At 48.0% G+C, this 26,200-nt stretch overlaps 1 protein-coding gene across 1 annotated transcript in view; it reads right to left on the bottom strand.

Annotated features, from left to right (window-relative positions):
• The window catches only part of fes (FES proto-oncogene, tyrosine kinase), a 68,884-nt gene that overhangs the window by 6,000 nt on the left and 36,684 nt on the right, over positions 1 to 26,200 (bottom strand). Inside the window, exons 5-17 of the mRNA XM_078199963.1 lie at positions 21,405 to 21,588; positions 16,213 to 16,350; positions 15,455 to 15,574; positions 15,087 to 15,209; positions 14,059 to 14,245; positions 12,168 to 12,245; positions 11,058 to 11,267; positions 9,699 to 9,821; positions 8,335 to 8,388; positions 6,770 to 6,888; positions 5,793 to 5,887; positions 3,301 to 3,424; positions 1,549 to 1,706 (exon numbers count right to left, since the gene is read on the bottom strand). Coding sequence (XP_078056089.1) covers positions 1,549 to 1,706; positions 3,301 to 3,424; positions 5,793 to 5,887; positions 6,770 to 6,888; positions 8,335 to 8,388; positions 9,699 to 9,821; positions 11,058 to 11,267; positions 12,168 to 12,245; positions 14,059 to 14,245; positions 15,087 to 15,209; positions 15,455 to 15,574; positions 16,213 to 16,350; positions 21,405 to 21,588 — 1,713 coding nt within the window. The remainder of the gene's footprint in view (positions 1 to 1,548; positions 1,707 to 3,300; positions 3,425 to 5,792; positions 5,888 to 6,769; positions 6,889 to 8,334; positions 8,389 to 9,698; positions 9,822 to 11,057; positions 11,268 to 12,167; positions 12,246 to 14,058; positions 14,246 to 15,086; positions 15,210 to 15,454; positions 15,575 to 16,212; positions 16,351 to 21,404; positions 21,589 to 26,200) is intronic.

The raw sequence follows: 26,200 nt of genomic DNA, 5'->3' as shown, positions 1-26,200 counted from the left end.
GTGGGATTTTCAAAATGAATCTCCCACTCTCTGTGCACTGCAGAGTGCCTGAGTGAATCTCAGAAAAAAATCCACCCCACTCCCCCCCGCCCCCCCCACACCTCCCAGTGCCAAGGTGCCCCCTTGGGCATTGCCACTTTGCTCCTTGGACAGTGCCAGGGGGCCAGGAAGGCAATGCCCAGGGGGCAAACCCCGTCCCCAACCTCCTGGGGGGCCTCCATGACCCCCCCCCCCTTCACCCAGCGGGGTCGGGCTGCCAGCTCCCTGGTTAGTGGGGAGCTATTTGAAATCCCACTGGAGTGAAACATACCTGGCGGGGATGGGGCGGGGAGGGGAGACTCCAGCGGGTCTGGAAACTTCAGTCCTGGGCCCGCTAAAGCAGCACAGCGGGCTGGGAGAATCACCCCCATAAAGTACAAACTTGCATCTTAATGTTGAGAGATACTGGAAAATGATGATAGTGAGTTGGCAAGCAATTTTACACCCTTCTTCCATGGAATTTATCAGCTGCTGATTTAAAGAGTAAAGCTTAAAGTTAAAGTTTATTTATTAGTCACAAGTAAGGCTTACATTAACACTGCAATAAAGTTACTGTGAAATTTCCCTAGTCGCCACAATCAGGTGCCTGTTCGGGTCAATGCACCCTAACCAGCACGTCTTTCAGACTGTGGGAGGAAACCGGAGCACCCGGAGGAAAACAACGCAGACATGGGGAGAACGTGCCAACTCCACATAGACAGTGACCCAAGCCAGGAATCGAACCTGGAACCCTGTGAGGCAGCAGTGCTAACCACTGCGCCACCGTGACGCCCATTTTATGTAGTCCATTTCAAACTGGATCTATTTCATTCCCCGCCCCCACAAATCCTGACTCGAGACGTTGGCTCTATTCTCTCTCCACAGATGCTGTCAGACCTGCTGAGATTTTCCAGCATTTTCTGTTTTTGTTTCAGATTCCAGCATCCGCAGTAATATGCCTTTAAGGTTCGTTTTTTGATTAGTTTTCAATTCCTGATGTTTAAAAATTAATTGAATTTGAATTCCACCAACTGTCATTGTGGGATTTGAACCTTTGTACTCATATCATTAACCTAGATCTCTTGGACTACGAGTCCAGTGACATTACCACAACGCCACAGTGATTGATTAGCTTGTGTGTCACAGAATCCCTACAGTGCATCGAGTCTGCACCGACAACAATCCAACCCAGGCCCTATCCCTGTAACCCCACATATTTACCCTGCTAATCCCCCCTGACACTAAGGGGCAATTTAGCATGGCCAACCCACCTAACCAGCACATCTTTGGACTGTGGGAGGAAACCGGAGCACCTGGAGGAAACCCACGCAGACACGGGGAGAACGTGCAAACTCCACACAGACAGTGACCCAAGCCGGGAATTGATCCCGGGTCCCTGGCGCTGTGAGGCAGCAGTGCTAACCACTGTGCCACCGTGCCGTGTGAATACTCAATGCAGTGGCAGGTTGACACACTAATGCTCAAACTAATTAGTTCTGGTTCTGTTGAGCTCAGAAACCCAGGACGTACCGTAATTGAGTGCCTCAGGTGCTGTCCATTTGATAGGGATTTGCTTCATTCCTCCAGTAGACGAGTACACTCCATCCTCTTCTTCGCGAGACATCCCAAAATCACTGATCTTCAGAATGTGCTTCTCTGTAACCAGGCAGTTTCTGGCTGCCAAATCTCTGCAACACAATCCAAATCAATTTTCTTTTCAATTAGTGCACAGCACTGAAATAAAAGACCACATTTGTTTTCCTAATGTCGATTTGAGGGATAAATATTGGCCAGGACGGCGGGAAGATCTCCCCTGTTCTTTTTCAGGATAATGTCATGGGATCTTCTACATCCACAGGATGGCAGAAGGGGCCTAAATAAAACATCTCATCCAAAAGACACATCTCCGATGGGTTGCAGCACTCCCTCAGCACTGCGCTGGAGTGCCATCCAGGATTCTGAGCTGGAGCGAGAGGAAGAAAAGTCCCAAGGCCGAAATATTACCACCGTTTACGCCGGCGGGATTTTCCCATCCCGCTTCAGTGAACGGAGTTTTGGCTGAGTGCCAAATTCTCTGACCAGCGGGAGCGTGGCGTGAACAGCCGGTAAGATTGCGCCCTAAGGAGTTCCACTGTTTGAGGTGATATAACTTCTCCAATGCCTCTATATCCTTTTCATTGAGTGGCACGGTGGCAGGGTGGTTAGCACAGTGCTGCCTCTCAGCACCTGGGACTCGGGTTCGATTCCCGGGCTTGGGTCACTGTCTGTGTGGAGTCTGCACGTTCTCCCCGTGTCTGCGTGGGTTTCCTCCGGGTGCTCCGGTTTCCTCCCACAGTCCGAAAGACGTGCTGGTTAGGTGCTAAATTCTCCCTCAGTGTACCCGAACAGGCGCCAGAGTGTGGCGACTAGGGGATTTTCATACTAACTTCATTGCAGTGTTAATGTAAGCCTACTTGTGACTAATAAGTTAGCTTTACTTTACTTTTAACATGGGGACCAGACCTGTGAGCAATACTCTGACTCAGTCTCCACAGGAGCACCCACAGTGAGCTACAGTTGACCGTCACCGTCCTGAGTTAAGGAGATTGGGAGGAGAATCCCCTTAAAATTCCACTCGTGCTCGAGAGCCAGAGAATGCAGTCGGGTGAGGGCAGAGTTGTTGTCCACTGCGAAAGGTTTGCTGGAATCAGACAGCTTTGGAAACACTTGAGTGTCGAAGCTCTGAGATGAATAATGATCACTTTGGGGAAGGTACAGCAGGGTGTCCAGCTGAATGTGATCTCTAACCACCAACACCAAGGGGTGGCAGGGTGGTTAGCACCGCTGCCTCACAGCACCAGGGACCCGGGTTCGATTCCCGGCTTGGGTCTGTCCGGAGTCTCCACTTTCTCCCCGTGCCGGCGTGGGTTTCCTCCGGGTGCTCCAGTTTCCTCCCACAGTCCAAAGATGTGCGGGTTAGGTGGATTGGCCATGCTAAATTGCCCCTTAGTGTTAGGGGGACTCGCTGGGGTAAATGCATGGGGTTATGGGGATAGGGCCTGGGTGGGATTGTGGTCGGTGCAGACTCGATGGGCCGAATGGCCTCCTGCTGCACTGTATGTATGTTTCTATGAACATCCCCTTGCCCCAATCAAGTTGTCATCTTCAGGAGTGGGAGAGGGGAAATTTGATAAAGGGGAAAACATAGTGACAAATAGCGACGAGCAAATTATCAGCTCACTCGCCTGTGTTTCCAAACTACTGCACAATCAGACCCATTCCTGGACATTGTCCTGTGCTAACCTGTGGATGCAGTGCTTGCTCTCCAAATAGGCCATTCCAGCCGCAGCATTCTCCGCCATCTTGATCAAGTCTTTGGTGCTAAGATTATTTGCTTCATTGCGTAAGAATGTCAAGAAATCCCCTCCTGATTTGAGAAAACATCAAGAGAATGATTCGATAGTATAATCAGTGATTTGAAACATCTCTAAAACCTTACTGACCTGAAACGTTAACTCTTGTTTCTCTCACCACTGAACTGCTGAGTATTTCCCACATTTCTGTTTTTATTTTGGATTTCCAGTATCTGGAAATCAAATCGTAAATGCAAAGTACTGGATACTTTGCATTACATATCCAGTACTTTGCATTTATGAACACAAGAATTAGGAGCAGGAGTAGGCCATTCAGCCCCTTGAGGGTGTTACGCCATTTGATTAGATCATGGCTGATCTGATTTTTAAAAATTAATTTATGGGACATGGGTGTCGCTGGCTGGCTGCCCATCCCTAGTTGCCCTTGGAGGGCAGTTGAGAGTCAACCACATTGCTGTGGCTCTGGAGTCATATGTAGTCCAGACCACGTAAGGAAGGCAGATTTCCTTCCCTAAAGGACATTAGTGAACCAGATGGGATGGGCTTTTCCAACAATCGACAATGGTTTCATGGTCATCAGTAGATCCTTAATTCCAGATTTTTGTTATTGAATTCAAATTTCACCACCTGCCGTGGCCGGATTCGAACCCGGGTCCCCAGAACGTTAGCTGAGTTTCTGGATTAATAGTCTAGCGATAATACCACCAGGCCATCACCTCCCCTGTGGTTTCAACTCCATTTCTCTGTCCACTCCCTATCCCCTTTTGACTCCGTTGTCAGCCAAGTATCTATCTAACTCGGCCTTAATAATAATCAATGATCCAGCCTCCATTGCTCTCTGGGAAAGATTAGCAACCTGCAGAGAAAAATACAATCTCCTCATCTCTGTCTTAAATGGAAAACATGATGTGGAGATGCTGGTGTTGGACTGGGGTAAACACAGTAAGAAGTCTCACAACACCAGGTTAAAGTCCAACAGGTTTATTTGGTAGCAAAAGCCACTAGCTTTCCTTAAATACTTAAATGAGATACTTAAATGGGAGACCCATTATTTTTAACCTGTATCCCCTCGTCCCCCAAGGGAAAACATCCTCTCAGCTTCCATCCTGACAAGTCCCCTCAGGATCTTGCTTGTTTTAATAAATCTCCTCTCATTCTTCTAAACTCTAATGGATAACAGGCCCAACCTGTCCAGCCTTTCCTCACAAGCTAAGCCCCTTCATGCCAGGAATCAGTATTTAATGATTTGACAATGCTTTGTCCATTGTTTGTTCTATAGCAGTGAATGATGATGTTTAACAGTCATGCTACTGGGAGATTGCCCTTATCCTCTTCGAATAGTTCCACAAGACCTCAGATATTTTCCAGAATGATTAAATACAGCATCAATTTTAACTTCTCACCCAAATGACAACGTAGTACTCTATCAACAATCGCTCAGTTATCAGCAAAAATCATTGACTTAGGTCCTACAGCGAGGTTTCACCCCACATTGTTCTGATTTAGAGGCGAGGAGCCCCAACAACTGAACAAAGCCAGCAACCTTAAAGAAATGTTTTTACAACTTTTACAGATGCACCATAGAAAGCATTCTTTCTGGTTGTATCACAGCTTGGTATGGGCTCCTGCTCTGCCCAAGACCGCAAGGAACTACAAAAGGTCGTGAATGTAGCCCAATCCATCACGCAAACCAGCCTCCCATCCACTGAATCTGTCTACACTTCCCGCTGCCTCGGCAAAGCAGCCAGCATAATTAAGGACCCCACGCACCCCGGACATTCTCTCTTCCACCTTCTTCCTTTGGGAAGGAGATACAAAAGTCTGAGGTCACGTACCAACCGACTCAAGAACAGCTTCTTCCCTTCTGCCATCAGACTTTTGAATGGACTTACCTCGCATTAAGTTGATCTTTCTCTACACCCTAGCTATGACTGTAACACTACATTCTGCACTCTCTCCTTTCCTTCTCTATGAACGGTATGCTTTGTCTGTATAGCGCGCAAGAAACAATACTTTTCACTGTATATTAATACATGTGACAATAACAAATCAAATCAAATCAGAGGTACAGGAGAAAGAACCTTGTTACACAACGCGTGGTAATGACCTGGAGCTCGCTGCCCACGAGGGTGGAGAAAGCGGAGACAATCATGATTTCAAAAGATAATTGGATGGGTCCTTGAGGGAAATAAACTTGCAGGGCTGCAAGAATAGAGTGGGAAAATGAGACTGATTGGACTGCTCCATAGAGAGCTGGCATGACGTTGATGGGCCAAATGGTGTCTTTGTGTGTCGTAATGATTCTGTATGTACAGAGTTGATGGTGCAGGTTGTGGATGATCTCTGGAAGGAACAGGTTTGAATGTCTCTCTTCCTGCTCCACCTTTTCTGTTGCAATTAGCCAGTGTTTGCCTTCCTCACCTTGTACCAGCTCCATTACGATATAAATTGGCTGTTTCTGAGTGCACACTCCAATCAGCCTGACAATATTCGGATGGTCATATTGTTTCAAGATTCTGGAAGAAAATTGGAAAACTGTTGAAGTACAGTATCATCATTTTCTTGAATAACTGACCTGTCTCACACACACAGTTCTTTGTTTTGTATCTTCATGTGCAATTTGTTCCCTTTGGGGAATAGTGCGGAAGGATTAACAGGCTGATTATTAACCTGTTGAACTGCTCCTTCCGTGGCCAACAAAAGTGGAGTTGGACTTCAACCTGGCGCTTCTGGTTCACAGGCAGGGCCTCCGCCGACTGTGCCACATGACCTCCACACAGACTGAATTATAACACGGAAACAAGCCTGTCCAACCATGCCATGTTGGGGTGTATCCTCTGCATGAGCCAATGATTGGTCACTCCCAATGATGGACATCAATGATTGGTCACTCCCAATGATGGACACCAATGATTGGTCACTCCCAATGATGGACACCAATTATTGGTCACTCCCAATACTGGACACCAATGATTGGTCACTCCCAATGCTGGACACCAATGATTGGACACTGCCAATGCTGGACACCAATGATTGGTCACTGCCAATGCTGGACACCAATGATTGGTCACTGCCAATGCTGGACACCAATGATTGGTCACTGCCAATGCTGGACACCAATGATTGGTCACTGCCAGTGTTGGACATCAATGATTGGTCAGTCCCAGTGATGGACACCAATGAATGATCAATCCCAATACTGGACACCAACAATTGGTCACTCCCAATACAGGACAAGCAATTCTGATTCCAAAATGTTGCTTAAACATCACTAGAACAACCTGGGAGGACATTCCTACAGAGGGTGTAACAACTGCACCCCTTAATGGGTCAGTCTGTTCCACTGTTCACAGAGACTATCATGGGAAACGAGCCAGCCTCCATGCTCCATCACTGACCTGGCCTCCATCAGGAACTTATTCTTCTGATCAGCTGGCAGGCTTTCACGGCACATCTTCACAGCCACTAGAGTGTTGTCATTCCTCATTCTCCCACTGAACACCTCGCCAAAGTTACCCTGCGACCAGAGCAATTAGGAAACAGTTCATTAGGGGCATAGTTTAAAAATAATGGATCTCCCATTTCCGATGGGGATGAGGAGGAATTCTCCGAGGATCTGTTAACCTTTGGAATATCTTCAAGACTGAGTTAGACAGATTTTTTGATCGAAAGGGGATCAGGATTATAGGGGGTCAGCAGGAAGTGCAAATAAAACAACAATCAGGTCAGCCATGATTTTTATTGGATGGCAGGGCAGATTCGTGGGGCCGAATGGCCTGTTCCTATTTCTTAAAGTAAAGTAACGTTTATTTATTAGTCACAAGTAAGGCTTGCATTAACACTGCAATGAAGTTACTGTGAAATTCCCCTAGTTGCCACAATCTGGCGTCTGTTCAGGTCAATGCACCCTAACCAGCACGTCTTTCAGGCTATGGGAGGAAACCCACGCAGACATGGGGAGAATGTGCAAACTCCACACAGACGGTGACCCGAGACTGGGAATCGAACCCGGGTCCCTGGCGCTGTGAAGCAGCAGTGCTAACCACCGTGCCGCCCCCTCTTATGTGTTATGAAAGATGGTTAAACACCAACAACACAGATGAAAGCGCCCCCCTGCCTTTACTGCATTAAAGGTGCATTTATATAACACCTTTAATGCAGTAAAATCTCCCATTCTGCTTCACAAGAGTGTTATCAGATAGAATTTAACACAGAAGCTACATAAAGAGATATTTTGACAGGTAAGCACCTTTGTCAAAGTGATAAGTTTTATAAGGTGCATCTTAAAGGGAGAAAGAGAGAGACGACAATGGAGAGGTTTAGGGAAGGTATTCCAGAGCTAGGGGGCCAGGCGGCTGAAGGCACGGCTGCTGTTGGTGGAGGAAATTGGTGATGCACAAGAGGCCAGAATTGGAGCAATGTAACTATCTTGGAGGGTCTGGAGGCCGGAGAAGATGAGAGAGATTGGGAGAGATGAGGCCACAGAGGGACCTGAGAACAAGAGTGGGAATTTTGAAAATCAAGTTTTGGTGGAGGTCGGTGAGTGGGGAGAGGGATGGGGGAGGGGTGGGGGAGGGGTGATGGGTGAGGGGGTGAGTTAGGGTATGGATAGCAGAGGTTTCAGTGAGCTGAATGGAGGACCTCCAGACAATCTCATGACGGTGTGAGATGGGATGGAAGGGCAGAGTCCAGTTCCAGACACATCAACAGCTCAACTCAGCCAACTAGCAATGTGTAAGCCTGGACGGTGAGCAGCAACAGCAGGCATTTCAACTGCAGAGACCATCATTGGGTCCCCGCACCCCCACCCCGCCCTCCTTTGTCTGGACAGCTCTGCTTTTGCAGCTGAGCGTTTAGGAGAGGCATGCCCAAGCATCGATTTTATACAGGCCAAGGTGGGGCAGGGGCATGGGGAGCCGGGAAGGAGAGTGAGATATTGTAGTGTAAACATCCAGGCACTTACCCGACCAATTCGATCTCCAATTAGAACTTCTTCATGGTCTAGCACCCACTTATCCTGCAAAGAAATGAACTGTGTCAGCATTTAGACACCAGAAGCTGCCCCTCTGCTTCAGCCAAGTGGTTAGCTGGAAGATAAAGCAGTGAGCATCTTCAAACTATCCGACTGCAAAGAGCATCACAGTTTGCCTGATATCTACCAGACCGTGGTTAGGGGTAGGCTGAGGGTGGGGTGGCTGCTGCACACCAACCCCACCCTCCTCCCACCCCGAGTTATACATCTAGGAGGCAGCAGAACCTACTTCACCAACCACAACAACAACAGCAACAAAAATGTAGGAGCCAACCTTAACCTCCACCCAGTACCATTATTCCAAACTGAGATCTCTTAGAGTCATAGAGGTTTACAGCATGGAAACAGGTCCTTCGGCCCAACTTGTCCATGGCCGCCCTTTTTTTTAAAACCACTAAGCTAGTCCCAATTTCCCACGTTTGGCCCATATCCCTCTATACCCATCTTACCCATGTAACTGTCTATATGCTTTTTAAAAGACAAAATTGTACCCGCCTCTACTACTGCCTCTGGCAGCTCGTACCAGACACTCACCACCCTCTGAGTAAAAAAATTGCCCCTCTGGACTTTTTTGTATCTCTCCCCTCTCACCTTAAAACTAGAGGGCATAGGTTTAGACTCCCCTACCTTTGGGAAAACTATCTAGCTGATCTATGCCCCATATTATTTAATAGACCTCTGTAAGATCGCCCCTAAGCCTCCTACACTTCAGGGAAAAAAGTCCCAGCCTATCCAGCCTCTCCTTATAACTCAAACCACCAAGTCCCAGTAGCGTCCTAGTAAATCTTTTCTGCACTCTTTCTAGTTTAATAATATCCTTTCTATAATAGGGTGACCAGAACTGTACACAGTTCAACACAGAGTCAATCAAACCAGGAAACATCTATGTTTGGTTCACCGCCAGTTCCTTTACCATCCATTCAATGTGGCAATTCGCTGATGGGTTGTGATGGTGATGGCCCATGACTGGGAAACTGAAGGGCAGAGACAGAGAGAGCGAGAGACATAGGTTTAGTGGGAAAAGGAGAGAGGGCTCAGGGAAAGAAAGAGACAGAGACATAGTGAGAGAAAATGAGAAAGATAGAGATAGGTTAAATACAGTGAGAAATAGGTTAAGTGCGAGAAAATTAGAGATCTAGAACAAATTAGATACTTGTAGAGAAAGGATGAAAGATCCAGAGCGAGAGGGAGAGAAAGAGGGGGTGAGAGAGAGAGTGAGAGAGACAATGAGAGAGAAAAAGAGTGGGAGGGATGTCTGGTGAGAGTTCTAATTGGTAGAAGATGTTAATGTGTACCTTAACAACTGGCTTCATCAGGATAGCTCCAGTTTTCTTGGTGACAGGTTGCCTGGTTTTCAATAGGTTGTCAATGAGGAGAGGGATTGTGGGAAAACTGTCACCATCAAATCGATACTGGGACTGTTGAGAAAGAGGAGATCAGAATGTTGAGGCGCAGCTGCTTTCCAACGCACATCATTACTTGGAATTGGCAACCCATTTTCCACAGTCTGTTTTCATTCATGAAAAACATACTGTAATCATCTTTTCATTAGCAACGCTGTTTGGTCTGGGTTTCTATGTTGTCATCTCTATAATTGCATGCTAACACAAGTTGTGTTCATAATGATCCGCACATCTGGTGTAGCATGCACAGCATAGCTCATTATACACTGCAATGTTGGACAGGCAAAACATACAGTAATGACTCTCCTGACAATCGTATGGAAACAGCTCTTCCTCTTTGCTCTCTCTCTCTCCCTCCTACCGCTCCTGAAGGTCGATGTCCCGTCCCAATCTTCCCAATTCCATCTTCCCTTTTCCAGTTTTCCGATTAGAAAATGGTGGCTCACACTTCCACAGGCACCAAATACCCAGGTGGCCCATTCTTCACGTGAGAGCCAACACTACACCTGAACAGACTATTCTGCCCCAGAGGCATCACAGCGGAGTTTGATACACTGTATACCCAATGATTGCAAACAAGGATGCGCACCTCCCCTTGGCAGGGAGGGATCTCTGGGGCAGAAAACCCCCCAGCCCACTCCCACAACTAATTGTTTCCTCTAATTCAGGAGTCCCAATTCTAACTCCTCTACCACGAGCTACACTAACTCACTACACAGTTTAAAGTTTATTTATTAGTGTCACAGGCAGTCTTACATCAACACCGCAATGAAGTTACTGTGAAAATCCCGCCACACTCTGGGGCCTGTTCGGGTACACGGAGGGAGAATTTAGCACGGCCAATGCACCCTAACCAGCGCATCTTTCGGATTGTGGGAGGAAACCGGAGCACCCGGAGAACGTGCAGACTCCGTACAGACAGTGACTCAAGCCAGGAATCAAACCCCGGTCCTTGGCGCTGTGAGGCAGCAGTGCTAACCACTGTGCCAACGTGCTGCCCATCTTTGGAGTGTGGGGGGAAACCGGAGCACCCAGAGGAAACCCACGCGGACACGGGGAGAACGTGCAGACTCCGCACAGACAGTCACCCGGAGCCGGAATTGAACCCGGGTCCCTGGCGCTGTGAGGGAGCACTGCTAACCACTGTGCCACCGTGCCGCTGCATTCAAGCAATTACTTAGAATCAGGTGTTGGGAATAAAAAGTCCCGAGGGAAGTTTCTCACGCTGTTTCACACTGCTCTCATACTCACGTCTACATGTTGAATGATGAAATGGCGACACTGCCCCGCAGACATCACGGACAGAACATACTCCCCCTTGTTCTGGCTCTCTCGCACCAGGAAGTCTCCTTCGTTGATCAGGAGCTGCTGAGTTTCCATGCGGGGAATAGCACCGTGATACCAGGTCTGCTGGCAAAGAGGCTTCTGAACAGCCGGTACAATTGGCAGGAGAGGAGGGAGCTGGAAGTAAAAGGGTGCATCCCAACAGGATCACTTCATTGATGGGGCAGAGGCAAAGGATTCTACCTTTACCAGTTTCTTACACACTTAGTTCTGAAGAAGACGCCTTTCGAATTATGAAAGACAGATGAAATAGTCTTACAACATTCCCGAGCTTCGTGCAAAGTTAGAGATTGGAATAAACTCCTCCCATCCCTCTAGAATAGTCAACTTAAGGAGTTGGTGGCTGTTGGGGGATATTGTGTGGTAACAACTGGCTCCAACACTTCTGAGCTGGGAGATGGGTGGTGGGGGCGGGTGGGTAAGGTTGATAGGTACAAAATCAGCCTGAGTTCTCCTGGGATGCTATGAGATTTTTGTGTGTTCAGTTGGCTGGATGTGCTCCATTCACCGTAGCCATGATGTGGAGATGTCGGCGTTGGATTGGGGTGGGCACAGTAAGAAGTCTCACAACACCAGGTTAAAGTCCAACAGGTTTATTTGGTAGCACGAGCTTTCGGAGCGCTGCTCCTTCATCAGGTGAGTCACCTGATGAAGGGCGGCGCTCCGAAAGCTCATGATAGCAAACTAACCAGTTGGACTTTAACCTGATGTTGTGAGACTTCTTACTGTGCCCAATCACAGTGTGAATGTTAGAGTCTGATTAAATATTAACTAAACGGGTTTGAGAACAAGAGAATTTCCAAACTAAAGCTGAGTGGTGGGGCATTTAGGGAGCTGAGCTACTGTTCATTGTCAAACCATTTCAGCTTATCGGAATGAGAGGAGGCCATTCAGCCCTTGGAGCCTGTTCCACTGTTTAATTAGAACACAACTGATCTGTATTCTTACCACCACCACCCTTTACAAAGACCTATCAAGAACGTTATGGTTCAAAATTCAGGAAAAGGTATCGCTTACACCGAACTTGGGTTTGAAGAGTCCGGAGAAATGGGTCTTCAGTGTTTCCAAGGATAAGGCTTTGACATTATCCTTTCCCTTTTAACGAAAGAGAAACAGTTTAGAACAAAATCAAAACTGGCAAATGATGGAACTGTGCAACACTCTCTGTCAGTATTTCTATGAGGGGGCTTCAATGGTTCAGGGCCCTGGAATGGGTTGGAATACTGGAAATTTGACTAGTGTGGTTCTCTGTGTTTGAGAATCCTAGGCAGTAGGGAGGTGAATCATAGAATGCTACAGTGCAGTAGAAGGCCATTCGGCCCATCGAGTCTGTACTGACCACAATCCCACCCAGGTCCTATCCCCATAACCCCATGCCTTTACCCTAGCTAATCTCTCTGACACTAACGGGCAATTTAGCATGGCCAATCCACCTATACCGCACATCTTTTGGACTGTGGGAGGAAACCGGAGCACCCGGAAGAAACCCACGCAGACACGGGGAGAACGTGCAGACTCCGCACAGACAGTGACCCAAGCCGGGAATCGAACCCGGTTCCCTGACGCTGTGAGGCAGCACAGTGCTAACCCACTGTGCCACCATGACGCTCCTATTGAGTAACCAATATGTGATTGGTGAGGTTCCACAGCACAGACCCATAAATAACCCCTTTGGTTATTCGACTGCTCAATGCCGGCACTTGTAGTCCACATGAGCCTCCTCCCACCCTCTCTTCATCCCATCCTACCCGTATTTCTTTCTATTCTCTTCTCCTTCATGTGTTTGTCCAGCTTCGACTTAAATGTATATTTCTATTCAACTCAACCACTCCCTGGGGAACTTTCTCCTGAATTCCCAATTGGACTTATCAGTAGCTCGATTGTGCTGGTTTCCCCCAGCAAATGAAAATATTTTCTCTACATGTACCCTATCAGGTCACTCATAACTTTTCTAGAGGAAGGAGACCCACCCTGTACATCTTTCCCTGATAATTATGACCACTCAGTTCCAGTATCAACAACAACAGCAGCCTGCATTTCTGTAGCACCTTTAATGTAGCAAAACGTCCCAAATGCCTCATGGGAGCATAACCATTGAGCCACATAAGGAGCTATGACAACAGATTGCTGAAAGTTTGGTCAAAGGCTAGTTTTAAGAAGCGTCTTAAAGTCTCCACAAGTGGAAATCATAAAATAGAATCATAGAATCCCTGCAGTGCAGAAGGAGGCCATTCGGCCCATCGGGTTTGCACCAACCACAATCCCATCGAGGCCCTATTCCTGTAACCCCACATATTTACCCTGTTAGTCCCCCTGACATTAGAGTCAATTTTAGCATGGCCAATCAACCTCACCCGCATGTCTTTGGAGTGTGGGAGGAAACCGGAGCACCCGGAGGAAACCCACGCAGACACGGGGAGAACGTGCAGACTCCACACAGACAGTGACCTGAGGCCAGAATTGAACCCGGGTCCCTGGCGCTGGGAGGCAGCCGTGTTAACCACTGTGCCATCGTGCTGCCCCCGAAATATTTGGGTAAATTTTCCAGTCGCATCCACTGCGGGAATTGTTGGCGGGACGGACAATTTGACGGGCCAGTTAAAGGCTTGTTAACCTCAGATGGGAATTTCCAGTCTTGGCGACTGGAAAATCCCACCCATGGTCTCCAAGACACTCGGACGCTTTGTTCAATTGCTAAAGAGCCTGTTGCGCCTTTCTGGCATTTCCTAGTTTCCTCTCTCAGGCTTTCAGCTGAACACATTTAGAAGAAAGGAAGACTTGCACCTTCCAAATAACCGATTGGCTGAATCTAAATGCCAAAGACACAATATGTTACTACACGGAAACGCAAGCTTTTTTCCTCCTAATTATCAGGGAAAGATGTACAGGGTGGGTTGTTGAGACTCACAGCGGAGGAGTTGGAGTAACTGTCCTCCTCTAAGTGCAGGGCTGGTGGAGGCTCCTTGTCTCCCAGTTCTTTCAGCTTCTGTACCAGGTGCAGTCGCTGGGCCTCCAGCCTCCCCTTGTTGCACAGTAGCACCTGGACCTGCTGTCGACTCTCCTCCAAAGCACATTTCTTACTGAAGATGTAAACGCTGGAAGAGAATGTATGGAGAGTATTTAGTGAGAACAGGAACCTACGAAACATAAGAAATAGGGGCGGGAGTGGGCCCTTCAGTCTCTCGAGCCATTCTGTGCAATCATGGCTGATCTTCCACCTCAACTCCACTTTCCCTCCCACTCCCCTCAGTGTCCAAAAATCAGTCTTGAGTATACCCAATGATGGAGCCTTTCTCTTAAATGCTTCCAAGGCAACTATATCCCTCCTTAAGTAGACCAAAACTGCCCACAGTACTCCAGATGGGATCTCACCTCTGCCCTGTAAAGTTGCCTACTCTGTACTCCATCCTCCTTGCAAGCATAGCTCCTTATAACACAATAATGGCAATCTCCATCAGTGACTTATCCAATGGGGAGGTGCGGGGGGTGGGGGACTGCGGGCTGAGCTTAGGGGAAGAGACCAGGCAGTTCCCAGTTCAGGGGAAGGAAAATTGCAAGGAGAGGCATAATCTCCAGGGATTTCTGGTGAGGGGGAATTGGGAACAGGCTTAGGACAGTGAGGAAGCAAAAGAGGGTAAAGCAGTGAGGAGCAAGGGTGAGTGAGAAAATCAGAGAGACAGACAGAAAGTGGGAGGGAGAGAATGGGACACAAACAGACAAGAGTGTCAATGGAGTTGACAGAGAAGGTGGGTAAATGGAGTTATCCATAAAAAGGGATAGACTTGTTGTACCTTGTGTTCTTTTCCTATTTCTCAAAGTCTTGTTATTATGAAGCTCACGAGAACCCAGAATGGAACAGTCAAAAGAAATTTTTGAGGCTCAGACCGGATGTGCTCCGAGATGTTGAGCTGCGGCCAGTCTAGGGGATTTTCTCACCGTGATTTGCAGCCACTCGACTGTTCCTCTGCTGCTATTTCTGTGGAGATCTGTCTGATGGTTGCCTGTCGGTTGTCAATGGTTCCTGTCAGAGATTGCAACTCTTCCTCGATGGATGTAAGACTAGGGGAAGAAAGAGGTGTAAATCAGTACAATATCCAGCAGGAGTATAGGAAAACTGTCCACAGTCATGGTGCTATACTTTATTACAAGTGTACAAGTATGCACACTCACATACACACACACACACATGCATATATATATATCTTCATGTGAATGTGCACACGTGTTCATATGCATGTATCAATAGCTACACATGCACATACACACATTAATAGATGCACAGCAGTGCTGGAGATGCCACTCACCTATGTTGCACTGATTCGATGGTCAAGTCGTTGAGTTCCAACTCTCCCACTGGCAAATTGTCCAAATCCTCCAGGAGACTAGTGTCAAAGGTCACGGGTGGAGGGACCTCAGCCACTGACCTGTCCAAAGAATAAAGAGATTCAGAATGGAGCAGGGCAATGGGAGGCCTCAATTGGCAGTTTCACACTTCCACAGTCCTCCCCAGGTGTGGAACTGGGCAGTTTGGCACAGGAAGGAACTGGGATCAAACCCTGATCTTTCCTCAGTTCGTACAAAGTGGGAGCAGCGTGGAGTTAACAGTGGCCTCAGCACCCATAGACTGGAACTGGAAAGGATGAAAATCAGCCAGGACTCTGTTTACGATGGCTCTTGTGGATGCTGGACTCAGCTGCGATATATAGTCCCAACACTAAGGCCCTGATTTTATTGGCACACCTGCCCCGAAATCAGGGCGGGCAAGGCTCGCAGAACGGCATTCTCCGTTGGCCTCGGGCGTGATCTTACGAGCCTCAGGCGGACGTGCGTGTAAAATTCCAGCCCAAGTGTCTTGGCTAATATGTGAGATATACACTGAGCAATGTACTGGAGAACTGGTGACTCACTCTCCCAGTCAGTGTCTTCAGGAGAGGAGTGAGGTAGCTGTTGAAAATAATATTTTCACAACACACACATTGGTGTACATTTTGGAAACAAAATTCTACATCCTATCAAACCAGAGATGTGAATACTTAGTGCTGCGTGCATTAGAAGCTCAGACCTGTTTTGCTCGATGAAGCTCTCATATTCTTTGCGTGGGTCAATGGCCTCGATAGCATCGCTGATCTCCCGGTGAATGGTCACCACTTCCTCCTGGACCAGGCTGCTGATCTCCTGATATTCCTGCAAAATCTCTTTTCTATGGATAACAAAGGTAACAGATTGCAGTGAGGGCATTTCCCCCCATACAGAAATATCCCACAAGGGTTCAAACTGTCACTTGCCCCAAAACCCCAATCAGTAACCCATTTAAATTGGGAACATGGCCAAAATCGTGTGGGATCCTTGTGTCACTCACTATACTTTCCTCTTGATCCTCAGGTCCACCAAGATTAACAGATGTGAATGTTCTGGTAGGCTGTATAATGAGTTACTGATGGGACATTTACCTGGTTAGGCTGAACACTTGACACCTATTTCTGTCCCCTGTGTGTTCCCTTGTGCGCTGTTTTGTCAGTTGGCCTAATCAGACTCTTTATTCTCAGCACTCAATATATCCTCTCCAACATATCCTCCTGTCCCCACCCAAAGCTGATGCTGAGCTGTGCCGTCAGTTCTCAGGGTTTCCCCTCAATCATCCCACACTCTCTGGGTTTTAAGCAGCGGATTGAGTTATCGCAAGGATTACTGGCTTGCAGTGGGGAAAATGCTGATAAGTGGCACCATTCTTTTTGATCCTTCGATGTCAGCTCTCCCTATCCTTTAAATTTACCGAGTTGGATCGTTCACCCACAAATAGAGGATGTGAGCCGGGTTTAGACCACTGCGAGACAGTTAGTTTTACCATCGTGATAATGTCCTGTTGCAACATAATCCTGCTCAAAATGAGAGGATCCACATGCGCGCACACACACACACGCACACGCACACACCCCCGACACACACACGCACACACCCCCGACACACACACACACACACGCACACACCCCCGACACACACACGCACACACCCCCGACACACATACACACACGCACACATCCCCGACACACACACACACACACACGCACACATCCCCGACACACACACACGCGCACACCCCCCCGGCACACGCACGCGCACACACCCCCGACACACACACGCGCACACACACACGCGCACACACCCCCGACACACACACGCGCATACACCCCCGGCACACACACGCGCACACACACACGCGCACACACCCCCGACACACACACGCGCACACACCCCCGACACACACACGCGCACACACCCCCGACACACACACGCGCATACACCCCCGGCACACACACGCGCATACACCCCCGACACACACACACGCACACACCCCCGACACACACACGCGCACACACCTCCAACACACAGCCCGCCACACACACACCTCCCCCGACACACAGCCCGACACACATACACCTCCCCCGACACACAGCCCGACACACACACACAAACACACCCCCGACACACACACACACACACAGCACACCTTGACACACACACAGCACACCCCAACACACACACACACACAGCACACCCCCCCCCCACACACACACCCCAACACACACACACACACACACACAGCACACCTTGACACACACACAGCACACCCCAACACACACACACACACACGGCACACCCAACACACACAGCACACCCCCACACACACAGCACACCCCCTCCCACACACACACACAGCACACCTGACACACACACACAGCACACCCCAACACACACACAGCACACCCCAACACACACACACACAGCACACCCGACACACACACACAGCACACCCCAACACACACACAGCACACCCCAACACACACACAGCACACCCCAACACACACACAGCACACCCCAACACACACACACGCACACACAGCACCCCCCCACACACACACACACACACAGCACACCCCAACACACACACAGCACACCCTGACACACACACACAGCACACCCCAACACACACACAGCACACCCCAACACACACACAGCACACCCCAACACACACACAGCACACCCCAACACACACACACACAGCACACATATACCTAACACCTGCTCCTACACAAACATATACACACCTAACACATGCATAACACATTCTCAAACATGCATGCATCCTCTCTCCTCACACACTCTCTAGCCCAGCAGTGATGGGGAGAATCAGTGTTGAGCCAATTCCCAAGGGGCAATGTCAGTGGCACCACACGGATCCGAATGATGATGTGGAAAATGGTGCAGCAGAGGGAGCTCTACAATTGGATCCATTACAGTTAGCAGCTTAACGAGGAATGTATAAAGTTGCTGTGAACAAGCAGCGGCACAGTCAAAGAAAAATACATTCAGCTCCCATCTTTAAAAGTCAAACACACTCTTTAAACCACTAACCACTGTGCTGCCCCCATTGGAGCGGGGCTGTTTAGGAGCAAAACAGATCCCCAATGAGATTACTGAATCCACACAGGCTGGGATTGGGATCTGAGCCCTTCTTGCATCAGGGTGAGATTAGTGCCACATTCACAGGTTTTGTCACTTTATTCAATGAACTAGAAGTATGTGTTCAGCTTTTCCTCCAGTATTTAACTAAAACAAGCTGAAGGGCATCTCAAAAGGACATGGTTAGAGGCGTCTGCATCAATATTCCAGTGGAAGAACTGAACAACTTTGAAACTGGATCAGTTCAGTGTAAAGGAAACGAGGCAGGTGGAGGAACACTCACAAAGACAAAACTCTACAGCCCCTGTTAACAGAGAGATCCTTTTACTCAACGTCATCTCAGGAAAGCCACCTCCAAACAAATCTAGAAAACACTGCGGAGAGGGTCAAACTTTAACCCCACAGATGAACAGGAAATAACACACACACAACGAGAGATTCTCCAAAACGGACTCGACACAGATCACTATTTCTCGTAATGTTCCCTTCCAGACCCTTGAACGTTCCAAGTTCACCATCTTCCACCTCCATCCACCACACCACACAAGGATCATGATTCACCCCACACTCTCGTACTCCAACTCATTCTGTTCACATCACATATTCTTTTCTGATTACTCTATCTAACCCCGTGCTGTACCCGCCCTGGGAGTGTTTGATGGGGACAGTGTAGAGGGAGCTTTACTCTGTATCTAACCCCGTGCTGTACCTGCCCTGGGAGTGTTTGATGGGGACAGTGTAGAGGGAGCTTTACTCTGTATCTAACCCCGTGCTGTACCTGTCCTGGGAGTGTTTGATGGGGACAGTGTAGAGGAAGCTTTACTCTGTATCTAACCCTGTGCTGTACCTGCCCTGGGAGTGTTTGATGGGGACAGTGTAGAGGAAGCTTTACTCTGTATCTAACCCTGTGCTGTACCTGCCCTGGGAGTGTTTGATGGGGACAGTGTAGAGGAAGCTTTACTCTGTATCTAACCCTGTGCTGTACCTGCCCTGGGAGTGTTTGATGGGGACAGTGTAGAGGGAGCTTTTCTCTGTTTCCCAACCCGTGCTGGACCTGTCCTGGGAGTATTTGATGAGGGCAAGGTGTGCTTGAAATGGAAAGTGTTCCATGCCTTAATATCTTCCATCTGAACATTCCCTCATAGAACCATGGGAGACAACACAGAAAGAGGCCATTCAGCCCATCGTGTCCATTTATTTTAATCCCGCTTTGCAGCACCTGGTCTGTGGCCTTGCAGGTTCCGGCACTGAAGGTGCAGATTCATTACCTGTTTAATGAGTTGAGTTGAGCATTTCAATCTCAACCACCGATTTGGGCAGTGAGTTCCAGGAAGTGTTTTTCCTCCTGTCCCCTCTAATACTTCTTTATTTCAATGTAAGCCCCCAGGTAATTGACTCGTCAGCTAGGGGAAACAGGTCTTCCCTGTCTAGGCCCCCTCAGAATTGAGTACATCTCAATCAGTCTCCTCTGCTCCAGGGAAAACAACCCTTGCCTATCCAATCTCTCCTATAGCTGCAATTTTCAATCCCTGGCAACATTTTTGTCAATCTCCCCTGTACTCTCTGTAGAGCAATTATATGCTTCCTCTAATGTGGTGACCAGAACTGTACACAAAATTCCAGCTGGAGCCTAAACAGCATTTGGTACAGTTCCATCATTACATCCTTGCTTTCGTATTCAATTCCTTGTCCAATAAAGGAAAGCATTTCATATGCTTTCTTTAGCACCTTATTCCCCCGTCTTGCCACCTTCAAGGTCGCTCACTTCTTGGATCCCTCAATATCCTCCTGTTTATTGAGAATTCCCTTGCTTTGTTTGTCCTCCCACAAATGCATCATCTCACACTTTTCCAGATTAAATTCCATTTTTCATCCATTCAACCAAGCCACTGGTACCATCTTGGAATCAACAGCTATCCTTTTCACTGTCAACTACACATCCAATTGTTGTGTCATCTGCAAATTTCCCAATCATGCTTCTCCCATGTAAATCCACATCTATACAATCTATACAACAAATAACAAGTAGTCTCACAACACCAGGTTAAAGTCCAATAGGTTTATTTGATAGCACAAGCTTTTGGATCACTGCCCCTTCATCAGATGAGTGAGGAGTTGTGTTCACAAACAGGGCATAAATAGACACAAACTCAGTTTACAAGATAATGGTTGTAATGCGAGTCTTTACAGGTAATCAAGTCTTTACAGGTACAGACAATGTGAGTGGAGAGAGGGTTAAGCACAGGTTAACCCTCTCTCACAGTTAGTGAGATTTTGCAAGCCCAGGCAAGTCGTGGGGGTTACAGATAGTGTGACATGAACCCAAGATCCCGGTTGAGGCCGTCCTCATGTGTGCGGAACATGGCTATCAGTTTCTGCTCGGCAATTTGGAGCTCGTGCTGCCAAATAAACCTGTTGGGCTTTAACCTGGTGTTGTGAGACTTCTTACTGTGCCCCACCCCAGTCCAATGCCGGCATCTCCACATAACAAATAATAAATACCCCAACACTGAGGCCTGTGGAACACCATTGCAAACTGTTTTCCATTCGCAAAAACATCCATTGACCATTACTCTTTGTTTCGTGTTGCTGAGACAATTTTGGGTCAAACTCGCCACCCTCCCCTGTAGGATTGGGATTCTTCTTTTTTTCTTGACCAGTCTGCCATGTGGGACCTTGTGAAATGTGAGCTGTAATGTACTAGATTATTTAGTTTGGAATCTGAAGCTGAACCCTCCCCTTCTCCCAGCGAAACTGAACGAGCCACCTGTCTCCAAGAAGCAAGGTACTTACAGAATTAAAACCATCTCCTCGTGCAGTTCCTGCAGAGTGTGGAGCAGTCCTGGCAAACCCTGTTGATAATAGTGCTGGTGATGGACTTCTGCGGATTTGACAGCGAGTACATACTGATTGTGGAGTAGGTGCATCTTCATGGTGGCCTTGACATATTTATCCCTCATTCTGTCTCGGTCTCGGTCTGGATTTAAAAGGAAACTCACACAATCAGAGACATTTTTTAATAAAACTGTTGACCTCACTGAGGTGAGGGATATTCACCTGGGGGGATCTTGCTCAGTCAATCTTTCCAATTGAGCAATCGGTCACAGACTGGTGAGCACTAAAGCAAAGTTCACACCCCTACACCTGCACCCCTCCCTACGCCTGCACCCCTCCCTACGCCTGCACCCCTCCCTACGCCTGCACCCCTCCCTACGCCTGCACCCCTCCCTACGCCTGCACCCCTCCCTACGCCTGCACCCCTCCCTACGCCTGCACCCCTCGACATTAACATCAAGGCTAGATCAGAAACAGCACAATATATGCAGCAGCTCATTTACATGCTATTTAAATCCTATTAGTGCGCCCGGGACTGAAATCTTCAGTGGGGTTTAGTATAGCTCCCCACTTGTGGGGAGCTGGCGGCCCAACCCCGCTGGAGTGAACAACTGAGGCTCCCCCGGAGGGTCTGGCACTGGAGGGGGTGGGGGTTATGCCCCCTGGACATTGCCATCTTGGTAGTGCCAGCCTGGGCCCCCCTGGCACTGCCCAAGGGGCAAAGTGCCAATGTCCAGGGGGCACCTTGGCTGTGGCCACCGGGCATGGGGCAGTGCCAAAGGGGTGGGGCCTAATGGGGCAGGAGCCTGATGGGGCGATCGGTGGGAACGGGGGTCTCGCTGCCACTCTGTGGAGGGAGGAGTTTGGGAATGTCAGTGCGGGGGGGGGGCGGTGTCAGAGCTGGGCCTGGACACATCCGGAGGGGCCAGCAGGGCTGGCCAGTGATCGGGAGGCCAGCAGAGAGGGGCCTCTGTGCATGCGCCAATCTCGGCACTGACAGATTGGCGCATGCGCAGTGGCCCACTCAGCGCTACGCTGCCGGCCTCTCCAGCGGGAATAGGCCCTGCCCCTGTTTCTGGAGTGAATCACACTAGGGAACTCCGCCGTGCACAGAGTATAGGAGATTCATTTTGAGAATGAGTGATTTACTCCAGTTTTTACACTGGATTTACTCCAGTTTTTACACAAATTCGACACTTAGATTTTTTGGGGGAGAATCGCCCCCGATATCTGATCTCCTTCTGGGAACCTTCAAAGCACAGATGGGAGCTATTTGGCCTTCAGAAAGAACTCTCCCTGTCATTCTATTTCCGATATTTCTCTTTCTTTAACTTAAGATATGAAACATATGATGGAGTCTATTCCTGTCACTGTTTTTGGTGGGAACATTCCATGTCCTAACAACCACTCAGTTCATGTCAACGGTTGTTGTATCATCATATTTCATTTTGCTGATAAAATTATTGCTGCAGACAACCTAGAAGCTGCTGTAAGAATGGGTTCAATTTTTGGGTATAAGTAGAGGGTTAAGAAATTGGAGCTGGGGTGTGCTAGTTGAAGAAAATACGTTATAGAGGGGAAAAAAAAGGTTATAAATAATCAGAAAGTAACTGCAAAAATAAATACTTCAAAGTATAAAACATTGGCAAGATTGCATGTATAAATACTGCTGAAATTAACTAAAGCCACAACTAAATAGAATCATGGAATAGAAGAATCATAGAATCTCTACAGTGCAGGAGGAGGCCATTTGGCCCATCGAGCTTGCACCGACCACAATCCCACCCAGGCCCCATCCTCGTAACCCCACGTATTTACTCTTGCTAATCCCCCTGACACTAAGGACAATTTAGCATGGCCAATCCACCTGACCTGCACATCTTTGGAGTGTGGGAGGAAACCGGAGCACCCGGAAGAAACCCACACAGACACGGGGAGAATCTGCAAACTCCACACACACTGACCCAAGCCGGGAATCGAACCTGAGTCCCTGGCACTGTGAGGCAGCAGTGCTAACCACTGTGCCACCCCAGAATGCCAGAAATGCATTGGCAAGAAACAACTGATCAGGTGGAATTCCCATGATAAAGCTTTATAAATTCTGTTAGTGGCCAAAAAATCCACTTAAGTCCTTTAAATGATTTGCATGGCAGTTAGCATTGGAGTAGGATGTGACTGAAATGTAAATATATATGTTTTGAATTAATTTTCACTATTGAAGATAATACAGCGGTAGGTATACACGCTTAAGATATTGACTCTATGAATGTAAACACTTAAATGGCCTTAGCTTGGTTTGAGACACTGAAAATTGCTCAGGTTGCTGGACCCGATAACATTTAATCTCAAATGCTGTAGAAAATCAGAGTGTTACTATGCGAGATAATAATTTAGCTGACAAATAGCTCTTTGAGATTTAAATTGACTGACGAGAGAGTTTAAAGTTTATTTATTAGTGTCACAAGTAGGCTTGCATTAACACTGCAATAAAGTTACTGTGAAAATCCCCTAGTTGTCCCAGTCCGGTTCCTGTTCGGGTACACTGAGGGAGAATTTAGCACGGCCAATGCACCCTAACCAGCACATCTTTTGGACTGTGGGAGTTAACCGGAGCACCCGCGGGAAACCCACGCAGACATGGGGAGAACGTGCAGACTCCGCTCAGACAGTGACCCAAGTCAGGAATCGAACCCGGATCCCTGGCGCTGTGAGGCAGCAGTGCTAACCACTGTGCTACCATGCCACCAACTTGAAAGAGCTTGATGCATGAATGCTTGCCAAGGCTCTTTCTTTATTATCTGGACAGGAACAGAGGAATAAAGGTACATTACATAATTAAACCGTTGCATCCTGAATTACTAACTGCTAAAGACAGTAAGAAGTCTCACAACACCAGGTTAAAGTCCAACAGGTTTATTTGGTAGCACAAGCTTTCGGAGCACTCACCTGGTGAAGGCGCAGCGCTCTGAAAGCTCGTGCTACCAAATAAACCTGTTGGACTTTAACCTGGTGTTGTGAGACTACTTACAGTGCCCACCCCAGTCCAACGTCGGCAACTCCACATCATGTCCTAAAGACTAATGATTCAATGATTAATTTTTCCAAAAAAAAGGCCAACTGGCACTAATATTTAAAAAACATAGTTTTTCTGACGTTTGGAGACTCAAATAATTACTACATAGGAAAACAACGTAATAGAATATTGAAAAATTACATGCCCAACACATTTACTTAGAGCTCCTCTACCTCAAAATTCAATACGCCACCACTGTGGTGGTAGTCGGGGCAGGGGGAGGGGTTGGGGAGAGTGAGTGTGAGGGGGTGGGGTGAACAGAGAGTGTGCGTGCAGATTGGGCGTCAGCCTCCTGATTCCAGGGTAAGGGGGACCCTGAAAATGAAGCTGAGCCCCATAACTGTTAGTCTGCCTCTGCACGATGCCACCAACACGACATCTCTCATTTCCCAATCTAGCTTCTTCAGTGGCATCTCTGAGCAAGACCATCAAGTTAGAGGCAATTTCAAATAGGATGCAGACAGTCCAAACCCATCGTAATTATCAGAGGGAGGAGAACTGCATCTCGAACCAAGGTTTCTAATTCTGTAGGATCTGAGTGTCATTTTCCATAAATGTTTCCCTAGAAAGAATCATAGAATCATACAGTGCTGAAGAAGCCCTTCGGCCCATCGAGTCTGCAGCGACATGCAAGAAACACCTGAACTCCCACCTAATCCCATTTACCACCACTTGGCCCATAGCCCTGAATGTTATGGCGTGCCAAGTACTCATCCAGGTACTTTTTAAAGGATGTGAGGCAACCCGCCTCCACCACCCTCCCAGGCAGCGCATTCCAGACCGTCACCACTCTCTGGGTAAAAAGGTCTTTCCTCACATCCCCCCTAAACCTCCTGCCCCTCACCTTGAACCTATATCCCCTCACGCTGACCCTTCAACTTAGGGGAACAGCTGCTCCCTATCCACCCTGTCCATGCCCCTCATAATCTTGTACACCTCAATCAGGTCACCCCCTCAGCCTTTTCTGCTCCAGAGAAAACAACCCAAGCCTACCCAACCTCTCTTCATAACTTAAATGTTCCATCCCAGGCAGCATCCTGGTGAATCTCCTCTGCACCCCCTCCAGTGCAATCACATCCTTCCTATAATGTGGCGACCAGAACTCCAGCTGTGGCCTCACCAAAGTTCCATAAAACTCCAACATGACTTCCCTGCTTTTGTAATCTATGCCTCAATTGATAAAGGCAAATGTCCCCTATGCCCTTTTCACCATCCTATTACTATGTCCTTCTGCCTTCAGAGATCTGCGGACAAACATGTCAAGGTCCCTTTGTTCGACAAAACTTCCTCGTCTCATGCTGTTCATTGGATACTTCCTTGTCAAATTACTCCTCCCAAAGTGTATAACCCCACACTTTTCAGGGTTAAATTCCACCTACCACTTATCTGTCCATTTGTCCATTCTGTCTATATTTTCTTGTAGCCCAAGACACCCAGCCTTACTGTTAACCAGCTGGACAATCTTTGTGTCATCCACAAACATACTAATCCTACCCCCCACATAGTTAGGTATCAACAACTTGCATTTGTATGGTGCCTTAACAAAGGAACAGGAGTAGACCATTCAACCCATAGAGCCTGCTCTGCCATTTCATACGATTATGTATGATCAGATACTTCAATGCCTTTTACACCCACTATCCTCATAGTCCTTTATGTTATTTTAATCAGAAATATATCC

Source organism: Mustelus asterias, chromosome 29, assembly GCF_964213995.1.
Source record: "Mustelus asterias chromosome 29, sMusAst1.hap1.1, whole genome shotgun sequence".
Classification (NCBI taxonomy): Eukaryota; Metazoa; Chordata; class Chondrichthyes; order Carcharhiniformes; family Triakidae; genus Mustelus; species Mustelus asterias.
The sequence above is the reverse complement of the archived record's forward strand: the minus strand, read 5'-3'. Positions and strand labels throughout refer to the sequence as shown.